The 24,527-nt window shown below is 38.0% G+C and overlaps 1 protein-coding gene across 9 annotated transcripts in view; it reads left to right on the top strand.

Annotated features, from left to right (window-relative positions):
• The first annotated feature begins 1,642 nt into the window (after positions 1–1,642).
• The window catches only part of ehbp1 (EH domain binding protein 1), a 163,632-nt gene continuing 140,747 nt past the window's right edge, over positions 1,643–24,527 (top strand). For 6 of the 9 annotated variants that reach the window (XM_023327204.1, XM_023327202.1, XM_023327203.1 and 3 more), the window contains exons 1-5: positions 1,644–2,004; positions 2,524–2,993; positions 11,914–11,971; positions 12,515–12,610; positions 17,712–17,765. In XM_023327204.1, the coding sequence (XP_023182972.1) occupies positions 2,890–2,993; positions 11,914–11,971; positions 12,515–12,610; positions 17,712–17,765 (312 nt within the window). In that variant the 5' untranslated portion in view covers positions 1,644–2,004; positions 2,524–2,889. Of the gene's footprint in view, positions 2,005–2,523; positions 2,994–11,913; positions 11,972–12,514; positions 12,611–17,711; positions 17,766–24,527 lie in introns of those variants that run through there. The other 3 variants (XM_023327198.1, XM_023327197.1, XM_023327199.1) reach the window with 3 other exon arrangements.

The raw sequence follows: 24,527 nt of genomic DNA, 5'->3' as shown, positions 1-24,527 counted from the left end.
CTCATATGGTGCTTGTTACCTCAGGCAACCGATACACGGATAAGAAATCAATTTCCTGTTATTATGCCTGAATCTTCTTTTGAGATTAAATGAATCTGACTCATATTATATTTCACTCAGCAATCTTGGCCTCAGACATGCATCTTCTTTTGCTCTCCATTTACAAGGCTGTGGTTGCTGAGAGTGGCTGAGGGAAGTTCTGTGCTGTGTGTGTGTGTGTGTGTGTGTGTGTGTGTGTGTGTGTGTGTGTGTGTGTGTGTGTGTGTGTGTGTGTGTGTGTGTGCGTGTGTGTGTGTGTGTGTTTGGAGAAACAGGAAGGAGTATTGATTTCTGATGGCTGGGGAGTGTTCCCTTTCCTCCCAATATGGGAAACAAAACCTCCCAGCATGCAGAATTATGAGGTTAATACCCACTTATTAATGAGACAGATTCAGGAAATGGAAGTCTCATCTTCGCTTAAAATGCTTAGATCAGCTATTCTATATCAACTAGCGTGTTGTATTTACTTGCGGTAGCAGACACAAAATAAAGTGCTTAACACAAAACATAGGGCTTTAATTCAATACTCAGAAACACAAATGTATTTGTTTTAATACAATCTTCAACAGAAATTACATCTATTTGACAGGTAAGAAACGCGTATCCATGCCAGGAGCGTACTAGGCTGCAGCATAGGGCCTCCAGACCAGCAGGGGGCACCAAAAAGACCTTGAATTTTCCCTCCACCCCCTCCAAAAAAATAAAAAAGCTTTATAAATGAAAAGGAAATTAAAGTAAACGAATAAGGAATGACATTACTTTTAAACTTGTTTTAGATTAAAAATTAACTTTATCCTACATTTTTTTCAACACACTTGGGGGGGGGGGGGGGAAGCTTCCTGTGTCTACACAGGTTGGACATGCTAAGACATAATAATAATAATAATAATAATAATAATAATAATAATAATAATAATAATAATAATAATAATAATAATAATAATAATAAAGTTTTTGGAGTGGCTGAGCCAAAGTCTGGCTTTAATTTTGATTGACTTTTTGTGGCATGACCAGTAAAGCTCTATCATTCTAAAACATCAAATTCCAATGTGGCTGAATTAAAAGAAAGTTGCAAAGAAGATCAAACTCCCCCACTGTGATGTGAAAAACTTGTTTCCAGTTATTAGAAATGCTTTAACAGTTGTGCCACGGACTGCACAATAAACTTTAGGTTTTCACACAATGCTAGGTTTGATCGAATATTTTCCCTTTAATAAATAAAATCACATTTTTGATAACAGTTGGAGTAACGGGGCTGCAACCCATAAGGGTGGCCCCCAAACTCCCCCGGCCCCTTCTTTCCTGGCGCCACTGCCATCCAGGTAGGCGAAATGATGGGGAGACGCAGCGTCAAGTCAACTATGAAAAATCACACCGGAAGTAGGATGATCTTACTTAAAAAAAAAATACAACTTTTTTCCTGGTAGTTATAACATTCAAAGAAAAAAACCCTATATATTCCGTCACGTATTGATAAATATATCTAATTATTTAAAATATTTTTTCTGCATGTCTAATGTTTCGTTATTAGATAAGCGATAACTTGCAACATGTTCGGAAGCAGTTTTATTTTGACGACAGAAACTCTGTGCAATTCTCCTCCCTTCACCAGCTGCCAGAGAAGCAGGTCAGTCAAACTATCGGTAACTATTGGCACTAGTTATCGGTGGGAATCCCTCTAAGAAGTCGGAATACTTTTGCCCTGCGTAGTAGCGGGATATACGCGGACACATGCCTGTTCTTTCTCCGTCCTGAGACTCGGAGATGACCGGCGGAGTAAAAGGTGCCGTGTTGTGATATAGCTAGCCGCTGCTGCTAGCGCGGCTAGCTAGAACTATGGCTTGCTTTGCTGGTAAGATAATTAGCAAAGGCTGCTGCGCTCCGGCTGCTAGTCTGTAGCAGACATCTCGCCATCTCCGTCACTAAGCTTAGCTGTGCTTGAAAAGCGTCGGATATCAATGTAAGGTGAGTGTTTACTGAGTGGCTCTGGAGCCTAAATGGTCCTGCTTAGCGGAATGCAGCGGCTCAGACTATTCCCTGGATTCAGAAACATTCCATTAAATATCATACATGCCTCCAGAATGTTTCCACGAATCCCAGTTTTGGGTAGAGTCCGTCAGTGTAGCGTTCGTGGACAAGTCATGTAACTCGACTCGTTTTGGAGTGATGTCACTGCGTCTCTGTTTACTGCCTTGGTACATATATTCATATATTAACACTCCAAGTTTTTTTGGTGCGCCAGTGAATACTTAGCCCCCCCAACAGAGCTCCAAACACATTCTTACACTTGAAGTGCTTTACGCTGCTGGTTGTCGAAAAGCTTGTGTATTGTGACATGTGCAATGTCATTCTCACTCCAAGCATCTTTGTAACTGGGAAGGAAATAGTTTCTTTAATTCACTTTGCGGGATTTGTAGAAGTCATCCAGATTACACCAAATTGCCTTGGCTCTAAAGCCCGACCCTTTTTTTTTTTCTTTTGCAGGAAGATCATCTGATGGAGACATGATATTCATACCCAATGGATTACTCATCATGCCGATTGAATTGATGGAGTTCTTTCCCTCTCAGGATCATTCCCACCTTTAAATCACACCTGGAATACCTCAGAGACACCATGTGCTTACATTTGGATTCATTCAGCAGTTTGTAGTTCTCACTCACCGCTGCCGGACCTCAACCTTTTTTTTTTTCCACGGTGTTTCCGGTGGAACATTAAGTATGTGCCTATCCAGGTTGGACATGCTTGGAGACATATAAACATTAGTGTGACTTTTATTTATTTTAAATTTTTGTTAAGGAAATCCAGGGGCTGTAAAACCTCATAGAAACTATCAGTTCCTATAGAATTATGGCCTCAGTGTGGAAGAGACTGCAACGTGTGGGGAAGCATGCCTCCAAATTCCAGTTTGTGGCTTCATATCAGGAGCTGATGGTAGAATGCACAAAGAAATGGTGAGTAATGACAGTGCTGTCACTGAAGCACAATGAAAACTCTTTAAAGGAAAGCTGAGTTCACTTCTGGTGGCCATAACACACACACACACACACACACACACACGAGAACAATTTTCTTAGAGTGCAGACATATCTTTTGTTGGGAGGAGCCTGACCTTGTGAAATTGTTGGGGTTTTTTTTTTTCCTGTTGAATTTAGTTGTGATTTCTCAGTCAGTCTGGGCACACACCAGTATGAAGATCTCACAACGAAACATTGAATATTAGTACTATATTTTCATGATAATCCTTAAACTTAAATAATAAAAATATAGAACGCAATCTTTATTTGAAACAGTTATTCTGGCTCATGTGAAAGTGCTATACATGATAATTTAGCAGAAAAATAGAATAAATAGATTCTAAATTTGTCAATTTCTGAGTGTTTATTGCATGTATTAATCTTTATAGCAGTGGAATAGCAAACTAATATGAGAGCTTTGTTATTCAATGTTCCCACCATATTTTTTTTGTTTGAACACTGATTTGAAACTTGGAGTGGAGTAAGTTTTCTTATCAAAAGGGACTTTTCAAAGGTTTCTATGGCTCTACTGGCCTTGATTCAACATTAAATGGACAGGAAGAATGGGAAGACATGCAGCCAGTTGTCCAAGGTCAGGAATGGGACCACTATGTTGAGGACTATAGAGTCTGTATATGGTTTGCTTGCTCTATCACTGAGCCATGTGGCATCAAAGGACACTTGGATATTGTGGCGGTAGCTGGACTTGGCGACTACTCTTCCACATCCTGAATGGAAGGTGCTTCGACACTAGATACTTTCTAGGAAATGATTAGGCCTGGGCGATAAACCGAAAACTAACAGGCACCAAAATTTATGACAGTGACCAACGTCATTTTACCTTTGTTTGGTATTTTTGGTGTTTTAAAAAAAAAAAAAATCTTTTTCTTTTTTTGGCTGTGTACAGGTAAGCTATTTCAATGTCCCTTTAAGGTCCTGTGTGTTACTGTTCATTTATTGTTCTCAAGGTGAGCTGCTCCAGATATCATGATATTAATTTTAGGCCATATTGCCCAACCCTACAAAAGATGCATGTGTTAAAAAATCTATTGGAGTATTCTACTGATTAGTCTGACAATCAATAGGAAAAAAAAAATGGCACATTTTGCTGATTTTTTGAGTTAGCCACTTAAGTGTTGTTGTTTTTTTACACACTATTAGAAATATATTTAAAGATGCAAATAAACTAATAATTCAGTCCTTTTAAAAAATTTAATACATTTCATTGCCTAAAATGAAATAATGTAGCATTTCCTTAGTGTATGGTTGATCATTTGTAGCAAAGGATGCATCTTCAGCTAAAAAAGCTACTGTCCATTAACCTGTTTATTTTTTTCAATTCATAATTGGATAGCAAAAGACGCTTAATAGGAGTTTATTTTGCAGAATTTGAACCAATACTGCCACTTTAGGAGTTCTGGGTAGAGCGCATTTACAGACAAGGAAGTTGTTTTTAAATCTTAAAAACAAAATGTTGTGGCTTAATTATTGTCCTGACAGTGTTGCGTTCTTTCGACAAATGGCCATTTTTAGAGTTTGTATACTCTAGTTAATGCTTAATCGACGTCTAAATTGGTTAACCATTATTTCAACAATTGATTAATCACGATTAAGTTAATTGTTTCAGCCCTGCTGTTTAGATGTCTACGACTCAGCTGTTTGGTGAGAGTTATGTAGTTTATACACATGAGGACTGAAAGTCAGTCCAGAGAGGCAGAGATAACAGAGGGCAGAATGGGAGCTGCGTGTTACGGTTCCGCCTGCAGCCCCGTGTCCTGCAGTGAGGGAGAAGCCGGGGCTTGTAAAAGAAAGATGTAGCCTGCAGACACAGATTTTCAAGTGGGTTGCTGTAGGCGTGACTAACTCGGCTGCGCACAGCTTCGACCTGGGACAGATGTTAACGTGTTGGAGAATGGAATGAGAAAAATGTACATCTCTTACCAGAGCAAAGGGTGGGTGGCCCCCAGTACGTAATCAGCACTACATGTTGTTGCTGTGAGATCTAAGAAGTGTTTTTTTAAGTTTTTTGTGATTGTGTGCATTCTGAACGTTGTTTTTGTCTAATAATTTTCTAACTGTAACAATGAAGTATAATGATTTTATGCAGCTGTTCTTGACTACTTTTTAAAACATAAACTCCAATTAATGATGTAAAAAAAAAAGTGCGTCCTTATTTTTGGAATTGATAGTTTTACTATTTTCCCCACTGCGTGTTCAATGAAAATGTCAATAAATACCAATAAATTTGAACATACTGCGTGCAGTTTAGAGATACAAATCACCCTTTTTTATGTGTCTGCTGTTCTAAAGAAGCGCATTATGAATGGGAATGTTTTTCAAGAGCAGTTTTTGTGTTTGTGGGACTGTAGCTGCTATGACACAGGCTGCGTTTCCATTACAAATGTGTGCACTGTCCTCAGCTTTAGTAGTTCTTAAATCCTGAAAAATAGCACAACCCTTTAATTTCTGGAGTCAAAAACTGGGGGGGAAAAAAAATATTATTCCGGTTTGTAAAAGTCCAATCGCGTCCAGCCTTCATATTAGGGGTGTGTGATATGGACTTAGAATTTATCCTATTATTTGTTTTTTTTTAATTTGCCACCAATAAATGAAATTTATTATGACAATGATGAATCTAAATTCTTATGAAAAAGTTTTCACAATAAATTCTCAACAATAATTAGATTGAAGTGTGAAGAATTGTAGAGAACACCTGACATGATGAGTTTAAGAGAAGCGTTTATAATTGGGAATGCTCCAGGTGACAGCCACTTGTCACCCGAAGCCATATGAGTTTAGCTTGTGCTCGGATGAATAGAGCCGTTCAGCAGGACTAATTCAGTTAGTCCTTGAGTTTTTATAGATACTTAAAGTTAATACCTGCTTGAGCAAGGTTGATTATGTTCATTGTGGTAATGCAGCAGAGTCAGAGAATGGGTTCGTCTTTTGCAGGGATAATTACGTGGAAAGAGTCGTGTCACAGCAGAAGCCTGCATTGTTGCCAAGTATTCATTTCCTTTCATACCTGTCATTTATCAATAACTTTTTTTATGAGGGATTGATCAGGTTGGCTAATAAGTTGTTTCACTGCAAGTTTCAGGTCATTTATCTGGAAACTATGATTATTTTAGTTTTTTGTAGTTTTTTTGTAGTTTTGCTTCATGCTGCTAATGAAATAAAACTTTCTGTGGGAATTCCTGCCATATTTAGTTTTGAAGAAGACACTTTTGTTTATCTCTGTTCTCTGTACCCTGCTTTAGTCTGATCAGATTCACAGTTCTTTGTTTGCCTCTGAAATTAAGTGCCCTTAGTGTTCAACCACCACCTGCAATAAGTCGGATTCTAAAATGTTAGTAAAAGAAATAAAGAAGCAGAGGATTACATTGAGGAGTGACAATTTGTGTTTTTAACTAGCCACTGTTGCTGGTTGAATAAAATTTTGTACCAAAAACTCAAAACTAGCTTGACCATTGTCTTCCTGTGCAATTCCATTCGATTCTCATCATCCTTCACTGCTCCACCTGGGCTGGATTTCTTTTTTTTTTCTCCGAAGAGTTTTTGCGGCGCTAGTGGCTCGTATTTTTTTGTACAGTAGGCAGACAGGAAGGAGGGTGAGGAGAGGGGGGAAGACATGCAGTAAAGGTCGTCGGGACCGGGAGTCGAACCCGCGACGTCCGCGTCGAGGACTAAGGCCTCCAAACATGGGGCGTGCTAACCCCCTGCGCCACCACAGCACGCCCACTTTGAGGATTATTCTATTTTCTCTTGGCAGTGATCGCATAGAGAGGGCCTGTCGTTGAATAATCAAAACATTTTTAAAAATATGAATGTTTTGTTACTTTTGCAAGACTTTCAACAGTTTAATTTTTGTCAGCCAACTTATAGACATCATATTATATCATTTTAAAATGCAAAGAGTGGATTTTTGGGCTTTGTGCAATGTTCAACTTCAGTTTGATGTCATCTAATTAAAATCCCTAATTTATGTAGTAAATATTCTCTGTCTCTGGTAAAGAACTGTGAAGAGAAAGAGGTTCTCATAAGCTCCATTATAATTTCAGAGCCAGTAAAAATGGAGACATTCTTAACGTGTGGTGTTATATTTCAACATTTGAGGTTTCTTTGGATGCTCTTAGCAAAACGCTGAATCTCTTACCTGCTCCTTTATTTTTTTCCCCCTATGTTGCAAAATCCGAACGTGTGCGCATAGTAAATTCCTTAGTTTCCTCATACCACTGGATGGCTTATTGTTTCGTTGGAGGTTACCAGCGAACGTCAGGCTTTGACATGTTACGTTCTGTTGAGCATGTGTTCGCCTTGGCAGGCGTTCATAGGATCGTCTGCCAGATAATTTTCTCCCTGCCAAACGCTCGACGTGGCTCTTTATTTTACTCAAATCTGACGGCCTCGACGGATTCTTCAGCACAGGTTTTTTGGCACCAGCAGATGGTAACTTTGCCAGGTGATAGCACAGAGTTGAGGTTTTTGGTTGTGAAGGAATTTTGGATGAAACTTTTGACACTGCATTTGAGTCTTTTTAGACTTTGGAGCAACAACAAATCTGGTGTCCTGTGACAATTGTGACCTCTGCAGTATTAGTCGTCCACAGTGCTGTTAGCTAGCTGGTTCCAGGATCAATTGTTTCCCAGTATGCAATACTTTATATATTTTTAGGGATGAATGATGTCTCGGCACTAACATCAGTATCGGTCGATGTCAGAAATTTAACATATTGTATCGGCCGATATTGGTAATATTTTTAAAAATAAATAAAATACATTAGTTATTTTATGTGAATAAATTATTAAACCATATTTTTTATATTTTAAAGTCAATCTAATTATTTGAGTAAAACCCGCAGCTTGTTTTCGACCTTCTTCCAAGTTATTGAAAATCTTTTCTCTGACCCTTATGCACATTGAATCAGCCAGAGGATTAAAGCCACTTGGATGTGAAGTGCAGATCAACTCAGGACATTTGATACTATGAAACCTAGATCTGGATGATTTTTTCTTTTTTTTTGTGGCGCTAGTGGCTTGTATTTTTTGCGACAGTAGGCAGACAGGAAAGAGGGCAAGAAGAGGGGGGAAGACATGCGGCAAAGGTCGCCGGGACCGGGAGTCGAACCCGCAATGTTCGCGTAGGGCTAAACCCCTGCGCCACCACAGCAGCCCCGATCTGGATGATAATTTGAACACCAACCAGACCAACCCCTCATAGTTTTGGCTCTTCTTACCACAGTGTCCTTCCCCCAAATTCATAAACTACCCAGCAATTGTAAAAGAGCTCTCTATGGACTTTTAATTGCCTTTGTAGTCAAAGGCAATTAAAAGCAATCTAAAGCCAAGTGACAGTTGTGTTTTAGCATGGGATGCACTGATCCACTTTTTCCACTTCTTATACCAATATCTGAGGTTTAGTATTAGTATTCAGCACAGAAAAACAGTGCTGAATTAACTTAAATGTTCATTTAAAAACAAAAAACATCAATGCAGACATAAATGTACTGAATTACACATTTATTTGCCAACTCTGCACCAGTGCAGCCCATTTAAAGACACCAATAGCTTCACAAGCTTGGCCAAACATGTAAAAAAAACAACAACATAACTTTAATTTGTTCAGTACAGTGCACTTAAAAGTACAATAGCCAATGTAAAATAAATATTTAAAAAACAGAAACTGTCAAAAAAATAATAGGTTGACTACCTTGTTCAAACATGCAAAAAAAAATAAAGTAAAAGGCCACTAACCTTTCAAATGGTTCAGAAAGTCCAATTAAGTATTCTACACATAATAAAGCATAATGTCACTCAGAACAAAAAGCATGGAATTGAACTGAAAGTCTTAAATTCAGAAATCTAAAATTAGGATCTTATATTTTATTTAATGACTTCAAGACATTTTAAGTTGGCCTTAAATGCATTAATCGGAGGTCTTAAATTTTGTTGTGGTAGGACTATTTAATCTCATATTCCATGGAGGGTTTTTTTGCAAGACTTTTCTGTCAGGTAAGACTTTGAATTGTACTTAGACGTCTTCATTCACTGCATTCTGTCAGGTAAGATGCTGTTAATGCTAGCTAGCTAGCTGTAATTTTATCAACAGTTGACTGGACAATGTTCGTCTTTGCCATTTGCTCGCTTCTGTTGCCAACTTATACAATGCTGTTTACATTCTGTGCAAAAACAAGCTTGGCACTGTGAGGGTTAAGGCTGTAGAGAGCCATACATACAGCACAAAGCTGATGCCAAGAGCCACAAAAAGACCCAGAATTTTTACAGCTTTGATCCCCTGAAAAGAAAAAACATTTTTTGTAAACTTTTGTTGTGACATAGATGTTACATTTTATTCATAATGGTCTTACAAAGTGTTTTTGAGTTGGTGAACATTGTAGAAACCCCGGATGCAGACAGAAAGCTGAGATGCCGGAAGCTGTAATCTAGAGGTTAATATAGAGGTTTATCCAAGCTGTTCGGCATCATTATCTTCACTCACTGGTTTTATGATTCTGGGTTCACTTACCAAAGGACACACCGTTGCAGGACATGCCCATCTGGGAGTGGCGTGTTCAAAGCAACCCAAGGGAGTGAGGTTTTCTGAGAGTTGCCACTGATAGGACTTTCTCAGGACTTTGCAGTGTTGAAGTTGGAGAGAAACTCAGAAATTATGTGAAATCATTTAGCCGTCAGACAAATGGTTTACATTTTTCTCATAGCACAGCAAATGCTGCACAGAGGGAAACCGAGTGGCTATTTGTTTGTGTCTACGCTTTGAGATAGCATTTGTCGCTGAACAATAGTTTCTCTGTGAAGAGCTTCTCCTCAAGGCTGAAATTGTTTTGTCATTCTCCTTGTGTTGTCATTTTGCTGTTGCTCGCTCTCCTTTCTGTGTTCTGTCTCTGGTACACTGTCTCACTGTTTTCCATAACAGCTGTTTTGGTGTTTGCCTTTGAGAGTTGATGACTTAAGGGTTCATGTAGATGCAGTAAATTCACCTGGCAATAGTTATTTTTCTTAAAAGTGATACTTGCGGTATTACGGTTGCATCACTGAAGGGGCCGTGTTTCAGTGAAGGCCTTATAGAGAACATTAGGAAACAAACCGCTCCATGAAGATCGAGGAACACATTAGATAGGACGAGGACAAAGTCCCGAGGAAGTTTAAAACAGGATTAGAGTATTAGACAATATTTAATACCTTATACACCGCAGAGCTTTGTTCAGTCTATCATCTGAATATGGACAGACAACTGCAGACTTACAAAAACATGTCCATCCACATTAACTGACAGGCCAGGCATGATGGAGAGCTTTTATCAGAGAAACTGCCAAGAGGCCCGTTGTAAATCTGGAGAAGTTACAAAGATTCAAAGCTCAGGTGGAAGAATCTGCCAACTCAATTACTTGTCACTCACATTACAAATGTGGCATTCATTAATAAGGGGCAAGAAGGTGGCCAAGAGATATCCTACTTTTAAAGTTTTTCACAAGCTTGACCAATTTCTTTGCAAATGTGACCTAATTTCTCAGTAGAGCAGTAAATAAGAAAAAAGTGAGGTTTCACCAGTGCTACCAGTCTTTCAAGGAGGAAAAAGTCTCTAAACCAGTTGGAGATATTGCCCATTGTTCAGGTATTCATGTTCATGTCGATGTGGTTTACTCCTGTCAAGTAGGCTTAGCTAGTCAGATTAACAGGGTGGATGCAGTGCAGATGAAGATAATATGTAAACTTGAGGCCTGAGCCATCCAACAATCATTACCAGTGCTCTGACATGGAGCAATGAAACTTCCCAAGCTGTGTGTGTTGCATCTGTAGCGGAGTGAAGTGGTAAAACAGCCTCACTTTTCCATCAGATTTTGTGATTCTTCCATATTGCGCCTCTGATAATTATGGCATTATTTTTGAGTCCCTAACCTGAGCGTACATGGAGTCTGATGTGAGCGCATACAAAAAGTAATTTGTTATGGATGTGGTTAAATCTCACACACTTGATCAACACCTGGTCCGTGCCTGCTCGCCGCTCTGACTTTCCTTTGCTCATGCACGGCCCAATGTCTGCATTCCCAATGTAACATCGTGTATGTAACTGAATCACTCTTTAACAAACCCTGGTTCTAATTAATTTTGAATTGAGATGATAGAAAAGTACAATAATGCATCTATAAAACACAACATGCTGCAATAAAAGTACCTCCGCACTTTCTTATTGTTCTCTTGTTTCATTCAGTGTTTTTGATTTTCTTTTTTCTTTTTGTGAGAACAATTTTACTGCATGGTAAAAGTTTATCTATACATATTATTTATCCCAGTATCTCTGCAAAATAGATACTCCAATATTATTTAATCTAATTTGATAAGACTTATTTTAAACAACCGGCACTGCTTGTGAACGTTTCACAATCCCGATCAGCTGAACTCTCATGTGGACCAGCAGCTGGAAAATGGGATAATAAATACAGCTTTTAAAAGCAAGATTTATTAGCACCACCTGGTTATATAAAATGAAGGATGGTGGTAAAGGACTTTGTTGGAACTACTTTTTATGGTTTTGGGGGGAAAATAATAAGCTGTGAGCCAACCTGAAAGCAGCACATTGTCCTACTTAAGTTTCAAAATAAACTATGGAATGATCCGAGATAGTCAGTTAGTGTTATTCTAGTCCTAAAAAAAGTTCAAACGGGCATGAATACTTTTGCAGAGCACTATATGTTCTTAATTGAAAGTGTAGTTCAGGGTCTGCTTCTGTTGTATGTTAGCGTTTACGTTAAAGTCTCGATACAGTTTTATGCTCTAAAATCCAAAGATAAAATAAATCTTTTTTCTTTTACACTAATCCTCCCTTTTTTTTCTCACAGGCAACCAGATAAATTGGTGGTGGTTTGGACACGCAGAAGTCGTCGGAAATCCTCTAAGGTCGGTGATTTATATGTTTTAAATGGCATTTAAATACTATATAAACAGTATATATATACAGTACAGACCAAAAGTTTGGACACACCTTTTAATTCAATGAGTTTCCTTTATTTTCATGACTATTGACATTGTAGATTCACACTGAAGGCATCAAAACTATGAATAACACATGTGGAAATATGCACTAAACAAAAAAGTGTAAAACAACTGAAAATACCCCTTATATTCTAGTTTCTTCAAAGTAGCAACCTTTTGCTGTGATTACTGCTTTGCACACACTCTGCATTTTCTTGATGAGCTTCAAGAGGTCGCCACCTGAAATGGTTTTCACTTCATAGGTGTTGCCCTGTCAGGTTAATAAGTGGGATTTCTTGCCTTATAAATAGTCATGAAAATTAAGAAAACCCATTGAATTAGAAAGGTGTGTCCAAACTTTTGGTCTGTACTATATATATATATATATATATATATATATATATATATAAACCCTATCTCAAATTTCCTCTTGGCATTGTTGTTTCTCTTCTCTCTGTGTCGCTGTAGTCCCATAGCTGGCAGCCTGGCATCAAAAACCCATACAGAGGAGTTGTAGTGTGGCCTGTACCAGAGAACATTGAGATTACAGTTACTCTGTTTAAGGTAAGCTACAGTTGTGTTAAGACTATAGTTGGAAATATGAGAAATTTCTTTTACACATGTACATTTTTTACCAGTGTTTTTGTTTTATATTTGCTCATGCAATTGTCTATAGACGACATTCCTTAATCTAAAGTACGTTCCAGGCTTACCTAAACATGCCAGAGCCTCTGTGCTGACAGAACCAGCTCACTGTGCCGTGTCCTGTTTCATTTCTTAGCCCTCACCAGTTCTGCCCAACATGAACACTTTCAGTGCTGACAACATTTATCGGTACCCCTGGTAACATTGTCAAATAAGCCTGTGAATAAATACAGATTTTATTGGAGAAGCATAATACAGTATCTCACAAAAGTAAGTACACCCTCACATTTTTGTGACTGTTTTATTGCATATTTTCATGCGATTAAACTGAAGTGGACACTTTGATATGAGCCTGTCACAATAAGAACTAAATCAAGTAATCGCTTGATGAATTCAAATGAGCCCTTTAATACATGTGAAATATCAGCATTTTGAGAAAAACTGCAAGGATTTAACCTCCAGTACAAATTAGTTTTTTTTTAATTAAATTTGTTTTATTATTGTGGGATTTCCTTTTTACATAATGAAACTATCCTGCGTCAGTACAATTACGTATTTAAAAGGCTTTTAAAATATAGCAAGAGATGCCAGTACATGTTCAGAGGAGATGTTGATAGCTTTCTACTTCCTGTCACATGTCTGTTCATTCTTAATAACAAGTTATTGTTTTGAGATAGAAACAAGACTTTTGTGAAGCTGCTTAGCAAATTCCAACCCCGATTCATCAAGACATATCTTGTGAAAGTCTCTCCAGACATTTAAATCCCATCTAATGTGTTCCAGATCTTCCATCCCACTTTCTTTTAGCCTCCACTTTATTTTATTTTTTTTTAAACAATCACAAAGCTGTATTTGTAATCAAAGCTAAGTTTACCTTCTCCATTTGGATAAAGGCCAAATCAAACACCCTTGGCTCTGTAGCTTAGCACCACCTCGTCTTCAGAGTGTTTTGTATCAGTTAACAAACAGTAAAACAAAATCCGGAGCATTACACAATGTGATATGATTTTTTTTTAGCTTTTCGTATTAAATTCCCTATAATTTCAAGAATTGCAGATATATTGGAAACAAATCATGTACCGACATGTCGCATGCTACATTTTTGTTCCTCCCTGTTGTGTGTGAGCAGTTTCATTAGGTTTATTTACCCAGAGGTGCCTGCTGTACAGGTTTATTGGGTACAGAGCTGCATGACTTCATTGTTCAGTGTTTAAAACCTGCAGAGAAATGCAAATGAAGGCAGAGTGGATGTTTCTCCTCGTGTTAAAAAGCAGGGGCCTCATGCATAAAGCGTGCATGCGCACCAAAAATGTGCGGCGCCATATTTTACGCACAAGTCGGCATGTATAAAAATTAACTTTGCGTCAAAGTTTGTGTAAACATACGCACACTTTTTTGCTGCCGTGAAAATGTGCGGCAGCCACGCAAACTTTTTCTGTTGACAATATCAAATTACAAAGCGTCAAAACTCACCTAAATACACTGAAATCTGGTTACATTCGGTGTTATCTAGACCAAGAAGCATCAAACCTGATGTTTTTCATGGTTTTAATATTTTACTGTTTAAACGTAAACGATGAAACTGAACCGCATTTATCCTCAGACAATAAGCTAACAGACACACAAAATAAAGAAAATAAAAATAAAAGTATGTAAAAACCTCACTAGAATGTAAATAGTACTTTTCTCAGTTTTTGTCTCATAAAGGTGTAACGCATTGGTCTGTGCGCCGAAGCGCATGAAATGCATCTATGGGGTCATTTCATTCTCACTAAAAGAAGAGAACAGGGTTGGATCAGCAAATTAACTCAAACCTGCTGATTAAAAATAATGAACAAGTTCGATTATGTTTAAGGCGATCAAGGTGTGTATGCAATCACACATATACAAGTAGCTGCGCAAAGGTGAGCCACGTAATTGTGGAGCGCTTTGGCTCTGACGGAGAACATCGCCAATGGAAGGATTCAGAGGGAGCGATTCATCAGAGATCATATTGATTTACTGGGAAATGTTGATGATGGTTTATTAGCGTTTATCTTGCTGATCATCCTGGAGCTCTCAGCAGAACTTATAGAAGGAGCCATGAGGTACCGGTACAACTGCAGTCATCTTTCAGTCGAGTTGCCCGCTTTGTGAATGCGCCTTTCTGGACAGAAAACATTCTACTATTTAGAATAAACCTCCACATTCCCCACTCAAAGGACTCTCTGACTCTCTTTCTGTCTTTAAATCCCAGCAGAACGCGCTGCTGTTCAAACAGGCATTTGCAGGATCTCTTTATTTTTTATTTTTTTAATTTGGATTTTTTTTTCTTTAAAATGTATTTTTATTTTTGTGATGTGACATTATGTGTCCTCAAAGCACCTTTTAAATAAAATATATAAGTAGTATTATTATAAATACTTATACTGTTTCAAACAAGGACGTTGCCATGGTTATTGCTTGACGTGGTGGCAGACTTCCGGGTATTTATACTAATTTACATATCTATTTATGGGTGGCGACAGGACGGACCAGCAGCTGCACTCTATTTCCCACAAATTAGGATTTATAAAGGAAAGGTGCGCGGCCACGTGCGTGCGCACGGCTTTTTGCATCCGATTCTTTTTGTGCGCCGCACTTTTCAAAGTTTTTCTGTATGCCAAGTTTTAGTGTGAAAACTGCACACTCTTTTATGCATGAGGCCCCAGATGTTTTAAAGAGAAGCACTGCATTAGAAAATAGAAACGACTTGATTAGTTCTATAATAGATGAAGACAGTCTTCTGCAGATTTATTCATAGTTCTGACTGGCCTGAGGCTCAGCAGTGGGAACAGCTGAGTCAGCAGTGTTGTGTCATGCTCAAAAGCTGCTAGATTTACATCAGCGCACATCCTCAGCTGAACTTTTGTAAATCACAAGGAAAGACCGAAAAAAAAAAAGAAAAATTAACCTTAGTGCGGCAGAATGTGCACAGAAGTGTCAACAAGAGGTGCAGTCAGTGGGAAGTCTTCGCCGTGTTTTTGCAGAACTCGATTTTGTTTGTTTTAAATCTTGGCATCTGCTTCTTCACAGCAGATTAGATGCACAAGAAAAATAAATACGGAAAAATACAAACTGTGAATTTCCTCATCGAAATGGGTAAATAAAGACAAAGACGGGGAAATTGGGTGTTTAGCTACCTGCTGCTTATATTTAGCAGCGCTGCAGGCAGAAGAGATGGTTGATGATGCTTGGCTCAGTTTATGAGCTTATAAAATAATGGAGTTTAGAGAATTGTTCGGAGCAGGAGAATCACCTCCTGTTTGTATTTATAAATGTTGGTTGACGGTAAAAGATCTGAACACTGATCTAGAATGATTATTGAACTGTGAAAAGGAACCATATCTCACCAACATTAATGTATCACTTCAAAATAAGTTGAGCAGTCATTTCGATAAATAATACTTTGTTTTCCTGCAATTTGTTTGTGAAAAAGTTTAGGGCTCCAACTGCTGATTATTTTTAATAATTGATTATTCCAACGAGCAATTGATTAATCGTGTAAATAAATCGGCACATTCCGCAGATTTTTCATTTAATCTTTTAAACTTTTTTTTACAATATAAGAAATATATTTTAAATAAATGTAAATACAGTTTAATTACTTTGTCAAATGAGAAAATACACATATTATTGCCTGAAATGCATTTATTTGTTCTATTGTCATTGCATACTAATTCTGTGCAGTTACTATGCACGGAATTTAATTTTCACCGGAAAATTTAATTGTACACAGAGTATGCATCAAAATAAAATAAAATATATATATTTTGAAATATTCAGGTATTATTCATTAGTATTATTTATGAAACAAAGATTAAGATCCAAAAGTGCATGGAGAGGTGAAAACTCCAGCAGGAAAATGAGCCAAAACCCAGTGGTCTGCTAATAAAGTCAACTTCTCTGTATTTCAAACGATTTTGGATTCTTCAAAAAAGATGAAGCCAAAAAAAATGTAAACTATGTGAAAACACATAGTTTAAACCTCTTTACATATTTCAAAGGCTTTCCCTATATTTTCATGTCACACCACAAGCCTCCGTGCCTATTATCAGTGCCTATTCTTGGGATTTTATGTGACTAGATCATCACAAAGTAGCACATACTGCAATTTTGAGGTGAAAGAAAAATGATGGTAAATTTGTTTATTTGATTATGCAAATAAAAATCTGAATAGAAGGATTTTTAGTTGCGTAAGCCACTAAAAGTAACTGTGTATCACCCTTTGCTTGACTGTGTTCTGAACATCAGTTTTCAAGTATTGTTGCAGAATTCCTATTGATAGTAAGGTTTGTACTTTGACTAGGTCTTTCTAATAAATTAACATTTGTAGAAATCTGGACTTAGATTTGGTGTCCAAACTTTGTGCCCTGAGGGCCACAACTGGCTAATTTAAACTACTGGTGGCCCACAAGATTTATGACATTAATAATGCAAAAATTAGTTAGGGATTTTTAGTTTTACCTGCTTAACAATAAACAAAATTTTAATGAAATCAGTACGTCATTAAGGATCCAAAACATAAAAAGGATTTCAGACTGTTGCCTAAACAGACATTTATTTTCCAAATTGTTTGGGTCAATCATTTTTACCATTCTTGACTTGAGATCAGGAGCCAAACAAAATCATTTCAAGAGCCACAAAGGAGCCCCAGACCACATTTTGGATGCATACGATTAAAGTTGTAACAAAGAGTATCTGCTTCCTGTTTTTTTCTGTCTCAAATCATCAAAATACATAAAAAAATGTCAGCTCAGCTCTGGGCTTTTATGTAGTAAATGTAAAAACATACAGCACTTATTTATTTCAGGTAGTTGTAACCCACAAGGCTGAGGCAGAACACCAATAAAGCAGTTGATCTTCCAGTTTTAGACTTTTCTTACACACATTTGTTGGATTCCTAATATTGTGTAAGTTGTACACAATACTGATTCATCCACAGATGTATAAAAGCTAGTAAAAAATACTAGCTTGATGATTGCTGTTTCTGCCTTTACAGGATCCCCATGCGGAAGAGTTTGAGGACAAGGAGTGGACATTTGTCATTGAAAATGTGAGTTTTAAGTATTTTTCACCTCATCGTGAAAAATACGATGCAAATCTGCATGGCAATCGTGCTATGCAGATTTGAAAACAACTTTTAGAAAACTAAGTAAAAAGAAGAAAGGAAATGTCAACCTCTGAGTGTACAAGAACATATTTTTGTGCCATTTCTGCCACCATGTGGTTAGTGGATGTCATTACATGCCACATCATGTGGAGTGTCATGGTTACTGTAAAGATGCATGTAAAAAACAAATAGAATATGAATATAAAAAAGATATTTTTGTCAATCACTTCAGAAATTGATCCCCATGTATTATGTAGATTTATTAGAGTGGAATATATCAAGGCTTTTGCTTCTTGTAATTGTGATGATTATGGCTTACAGATAAGTAGAACCCCAAATTCAGTGTGTAAGAAAATTTTAATATTGTGAAAATGGAAACTATTGAAATGTCACGGTGCCACACCCAGTCAGTTAATTAACTCAAACATCTGCAAAGGTTTCTTGAGCCTCTACATGGTCTCCCTGTCTGGGTCAGTAGGCTACACAGTCGCAGCGAAGACTGCCACCTGGACAGATGTCAAGACATCCTTCATGAGGAGAGGAAGCCAGAAAAGGTCATTGCTAGAGAAGCTGGTTGTTCATGCCTTGAAAATATTCATAGTTAGTGGAAAGAAATATAGTTGTAGGACAGTATGTACCAGCAATATGGAGAACTGCAGACCTGTGAGGACTATCTAGCAAAATTTATTAAAACAAATTTGTGGGAGCTTCATGAGGAGTAAACTGAGGCTGGAATTGGTGCACCGTTACACAGTGATGAATCGCTCACACAACTGTCACATTTCCCTTGAACCAAAGACAACATCAGGAGTGTCTTACCTAGGCTAAAGAGGGAAACAAAACTGAACTGTTGTTTGGTGGTCCACAGTCATGGGCAGTTCAACCATAACTATTTACAATTGTGATAACCTTGATACCGAAACTGACTGACGAAGGCCAAAAGGGGCCAGTACCCCTGTAGAACCGGTCCTGACCGTTGTTATGTTATCTAATGTATTTGTGCAGTAAAAATGACCCTTTCATGGCATGCTTTTTGTAGAATCTGAGGAGCAAAGTCAGGTAGAAAATATTGATGACCGAAATTAGGGAGAGAACAGGCAAAGCTGAATGGAGCGGTAAGTAACCCAGAGACAAAGGTTTTTTTCAGAACTGCATATAGTTCATTGCTTTGAATGCATATTATTTCATAGGTAATGAACCAGACGCTAAGAGAAGGGAAAGAGAGACCGTGTGTCATGTTATGCGGTAAAGAGGTGGTGAGGCAGATGCTGTGGACCCAGGATGAAATTAAGAAGTGATGATTTTAATGATGAAGTCAGCAATACCAAGTCAAAAAATCCAGAAAACTTTCAGCACAGAAATTAGCTGAAAGTTAAAACTCATCTACTAATAGCAACTGGTAGACATGACTGTTAACTGACAGCAGACAAGGCTAGACGAGACTACTTAGACTGCTTGACAACTCAGCTAGACACACTAGACCAGGGGTGTCAAACTCCAGTCCTCAAGGGCCGCTGTCCTGCAACCTTTAGATGTGCCTCTGCTGGACCTCACCTGAATAGAATAATTAGGTCATTAAGGTTCTGGAGAACTGATCTACACAAGGAGGAGGTGATTAAGCCATTTCATTCCAGTGTTTTGTACCTGTGGCACATCTAAAAACTGCAGGCCACCGGCCCTTGAGGACTGGAGTTTGACACCTGTGACTAGACAAATTAGACAAGGACCCGACTAGGACCAATGATCACAGGTGGGATTAAATATACAGAGGGTAATCAGGGAAATGAGACACAGCTGGGAACAATCAAGGGTAGACCGGACAACACGGAGACTAAACTAACTGAAAACGACACAGAAACCTAAATGCTCACACTGTGTCTAGAATATACCACAGGTACAGGAAGAGGCTTTTGTAAATGAAACTGAACTTTTTAATTGTGTTTTAAGCCAGCCACAAACCAGTGCCCTAAATGTGTTCAATTACCATCTTCGGCAGGTTGACATACTCAGAAAAATCAGTCACTGTCTTGTGTTTTGTGCTTGGCACTTGCACCTTTTTCAAATGATTATGCCAGCACACGCAATTTAGCTATGAGGAGCGAGGAACCGTATTATGGAAAACTGAATCAATTATTGAAACCAAAATCTTCATTACAGTTTTAATGCTTGCAGTATTGTAATCTCAATATCTGGTAGGATCTTATAGTTCAGGTGTCTCTATGTATTATAAAGGCCTTTTCTTGCCCTTAATGCCAGCATCCAGTGTGTATTGTAGTAGCTATCATGCTAAAGCTAACTCAGACTTCTAGGTCCATCGGGTTGATGTTAAGCAGTTCTACAATTTGAAAAAATATTAGAAAACGGGCAAGTATTTATTTTTTCTATTTTCACAGGGGGACTGGACAATATTTGTTAATGCAATGCCACTTTAAGCAATATTGCCAAGATATGATTGGATTGCAGCTAATAATTTTTATATTTCACTGCCTTAATAGCAGAAGTTTGTAGGTGGAAACAATTAATATGTTTTCCCTATTATCCGGATAGACTGCCTGTCTCGGCTTGTTTTTTGTACTAATAGTGGATTTATGTCATATGACAACTGTGTTAAGCAGGAATATTAAGTATTTGACTCAGACACAGATTCAGTAGGATCAACAAAATGTTCATGTGAGCATCTCTACCATTCACTAATCTACTGAAAGCAGTGCTGTTGGAGGGAATAAAAGCAGCTCATGAATCTCCAATGAATACTCCCTGATGATGCCTGATGTGACTTCAGACTGAAGTTGCATCACTTGAGCTCAGCAAATGACCTCTGACCTTTGAGACTCCTCAAAGTCCTTTGAAAGAATGTCGGTGGGACAGAAAGAATTAGGCGAGCTAACTGAGCGCACTGACGCTGTCGCTTCCTGTACACGTCAAAGCTAGCAACAACAGCACATTTATGCCTTGAAAGTGACTCGAAGAGACAAACTGGTCAGCCGATGTCTTCTGCACGGAGCGTGGGAGAGGGCAAGAAAAAAGGAGCATAAAAAGGAGAGAAAACAGACAAGTTTGAATTTTTGCCTCTGTCTTTGCATGCCTGACTAATGACAGAAGATCAAAGCCATATCAGGTTCTTGACAAGCTGGAATGAAGAACATGAGAGAGGGAGACAGTAACTTTACTCCCTCACAAACTTGGATGTGAAAGGCTTCTGGCTAACATTTGCAAACAACAAAACACCCACAGCTACTGATGGATTGTACATTGTATGTAAGCATAATAAAATCTTAATATTTTGATATGCTTGCCTCTTTATTCGTTTGACAAGAGTCACTCCAGACTGCTGGGCACTTTCACTTCCTTGTGATCTGGAATAATAGGAATTAGTAAGAGGTAGAAAGTTAAATTGGCAACAATATCCTTTTCAAACTTAACTTATGTATCATGAAAGTTTATAAGTGCCCAAAAATTTTAGTATTTAGTTACAGAAAAGTTTCTATGTTTTAATGACCATATAATACAGTTTAAACTCACACAACTACACATTCACTAGAAAGGGAGATTTGATTGGAGGCTAAATTGTGTCAGAAGTTTAAATTACTCATTGTAGTGGTGGGAGATCAGTTTTGGTCTTCTTTCTGATGATGCTTTTAAAACAGTTATTTAGTTTTTTGATTATTTTTGCAATGATGATGCACAATGAATTTTATAAACAAGAACTGGATGCACCATTTCCTGTAGATTTCTCTAACCCATACACAAACATAAATAAATACATTAACCAATACTCATTTTTACATTAACGTCCCTTTCTAAACTACAACTCGGATACAAAGTAATTGATCTCCTGTCACAGATCCAAATCCAAATTTTGAATATATTTGAAGTCAGTGTTGTTCTTTTATTCCCTTTCTAAAACCAGCTGTAATGTGGAATATTAACCAGTTGTGTTCAGGCTTCAACCATACAGAATTTAGAGATACATTTCCTATTATTTCATCCTATTTCTGAAATGTACCTGCAACATTTCAGACGTTTAACAACATGACACTTGATAGTAGTTATCGTGTTTTTAAGTTTAAACTAGGAGCGCAGCGATTGCAGTTTTCTGGCCAATCCCCGATCTTAAAAAGCCTGACCTGCCGATTCAGATTTTGGCCAATAGCAAATGTTTTTGTCTGACAAGTTGCTAAATATAGCAACGAAGCCGCTAAGCTGGCAATAGTGGGTGACTATTGTTAACCGTGGAGATTGGAGGATAACATTGGGTTTTAGACCAAGTACTGGCTGATATCTAATGTCCCAGAAATACAGAAATCGGGGCTGATTTATCGGTGTACCCCCTGTTTAAAAGCTTCATCTTAATTCCATACTGCACATTTTTTGTCATTTAGACCTAAACTATTATTACTGGACATTATATCGCAGAATTATTGTTTTTGCAATATTACGTTATTACTCCTGAAACATTCTTGATCACTCTAGCTTATCATCTTTTCTTAGGGGGGACATGTCGAGCCAAAAGGTTAAAAACTGAAACACAGTTTGTTGTTCTAACACATCAAAACCGGATTTGGCATCGGTAAAACTGACATTGAATTTCTGGAACGGCTCTAACGTCAACTCGTTTTTAAAATATGTGAACTGTGATTAGAAGCCAGGTCCAAGCTAAGATAGCAGAATTAGTGCCGTTAATTTAGATTGTTTGCTAAGATGGGTGCTGAAGCATACAACCAGAATTATGCCAGAAGCTTTTGATGTCAACAAAAAGGTCAAATTACAACTTGCAAGGGAACTTTTAAGAAATATTAGTGCTGTTGGAAATAGTTTTTACTAAGAGGGTGTTAGAGAAAAGTTAAAGTAACTTCAAACTTGTACATGCAGCTCTTGTGTTTAAAGTTTATTGAAGTTACTTGTTTTGAAATCATTTGACATTGGAAACAGAATAGTTAAACTAAGTCATTAGGAATTTAAAATCATTATGAAATTAATTTCCACAATGAATGGCTCCAAACTTCTCATCTTTTAGTTTATCTGTACACTGTGTTCCTGTTGTCGCATGTGCAGATTTACAGAAATTTGGGAAACTATAAAAATTCACCACAAGAGGGCAACCTAACACAATGATCTGCAATAAGCCTCCATTCATGCAGCTATAATTAAATCTGTTGGATCATGTTTGTAGCTGTCAGTAGATAGTTTGGCCTATTTGGATGCTTTTAATGACAGGCCAACATCCTTAGGAGTTTTTAAAAGTCCACTAATGGCCTTTAGTTTCCCCAACTATCCTTGTTTGTTCAGAAGTATGTAGAGAGCTCTGATCTTCTGAGGTACCCCAGCCACTCTGGTATCTGCAGTCAGGTTGAAAGCAGTCATGAGTGTCGCTCTTAGTAAAAGGAACAGAAGAAGAGGAGAGGTGAGTTCTCCTGACCTCTCATCAGACGGCAGAAGAGAAAAGGGGAAGACGACCATTGTGCCCAAGCACTGAAGATGATGAAATTCAAGATCCCCGCGCTCTGGCTTCGTCTTAATCTTGGGGCCCAACCTTGCGTTAGGCTAATCCCTCTCTGACGAATTACTGGCCCTGTCTAGATTGTATTTTGTCATTGAAAAAGGTAGTGTAAAACACTACCTTTTTTCCCCTCCCCTATTTGTTCGTCTGACAAGGCAAATCGCATAATCAAAAGATGGAAAGAGAGAGAGAGAAAGCAATGGAGAGAGGTGGATGACTGCAAATGGCTGCGCAGTAGTATCTCTAAATTGCATTCTACCCTTGCCTTTCACCCTTTTTCAAACAGCCACATATTATCAAAAAGGTGGGCAAATTGAGAGTCAGAAGATTGCACAGCTATATTTGAAGGCATTGTGCTGACAGGCCCTTTTGTGTGTGCATAGTGGCAGGGGGGTTAATGTGCGTATGTATGTCTGTGTGTATTTTCTCTGCGTTTGCATATCAGCCAGAGCTGGAGATTGGAGACCAACTTCACTCATCTTCAAAGCTTTGTGAAAGGATTTAAATAACGCGCACCGACACTCACACAGGCCTGCTGTATTTAAAGGCGAGAAGCTATCATGTCAGAATACATTGAATATACAGTGATAGAGACTCCAAAGCCCACTCTGCCTTGCTCCTCCCCCATCGTTTACCCTTCAGTCCTACTTCAACAGTTTTTTTTGTGCACATTACATCAATGTCACCAAGGACAGAACGCATTTCTGACCGAGTATGGATTCTCTGCTGTTTGACAACCTGTCTTGACACATGCGTGAACAATCACAGAAGAATTTTTAATTCTTGCAGTATCTAGAGTTGAGGGTTCTCTCGCTATATATAAGAAAGGAATTAAGAAAAATAACAAGGATGTTGGCATGGGTTTACTGTAGCCTCGAATAACAATTTGCACCAATTGCAAGGGATGCACCAATTTGAACATTTTGACTAATATTAAAATTGCTGATATAGCAAAAAACATTTATTGCTGTTATTTATATTATACAAATAAAATAAATATACATTTGAGTATATTTCCTACCCATTTGACACTGGGTGCCCCCACCCTGCTCTTCCCCCAGAAAACAAACCAGTCACTCTGCTGACTAGTTTCTCTTCTGTTATCGTTAAAATGAACATTTGCTATTAATGTCGGACCAGTTTCACTTCTTGGACCGATACAGATATGTTAAAAATGACTTTTACTGATTTAAGTCACCTAAATC

The sequence above is a fragment of the Xiphophorus maculatus genome, chromosome 22, assembly GCF_002775205.1.
Source record: "Xiphophorus maculatus strain JP 163 A chromosome 22, X_maculatus-5.0-male, whole genome shotgun sequence".
NCBI classification, from domain to species: Eukaryota; Metazoa; Chordata; class Actinopteri; order Cyprinodontiformes; family Poeciliidae; genus Xiphophorus; species Xiphophorus maculatus.
This window is presented reverse-complemented; position numbering and strand designations above follow the sequence as displayed.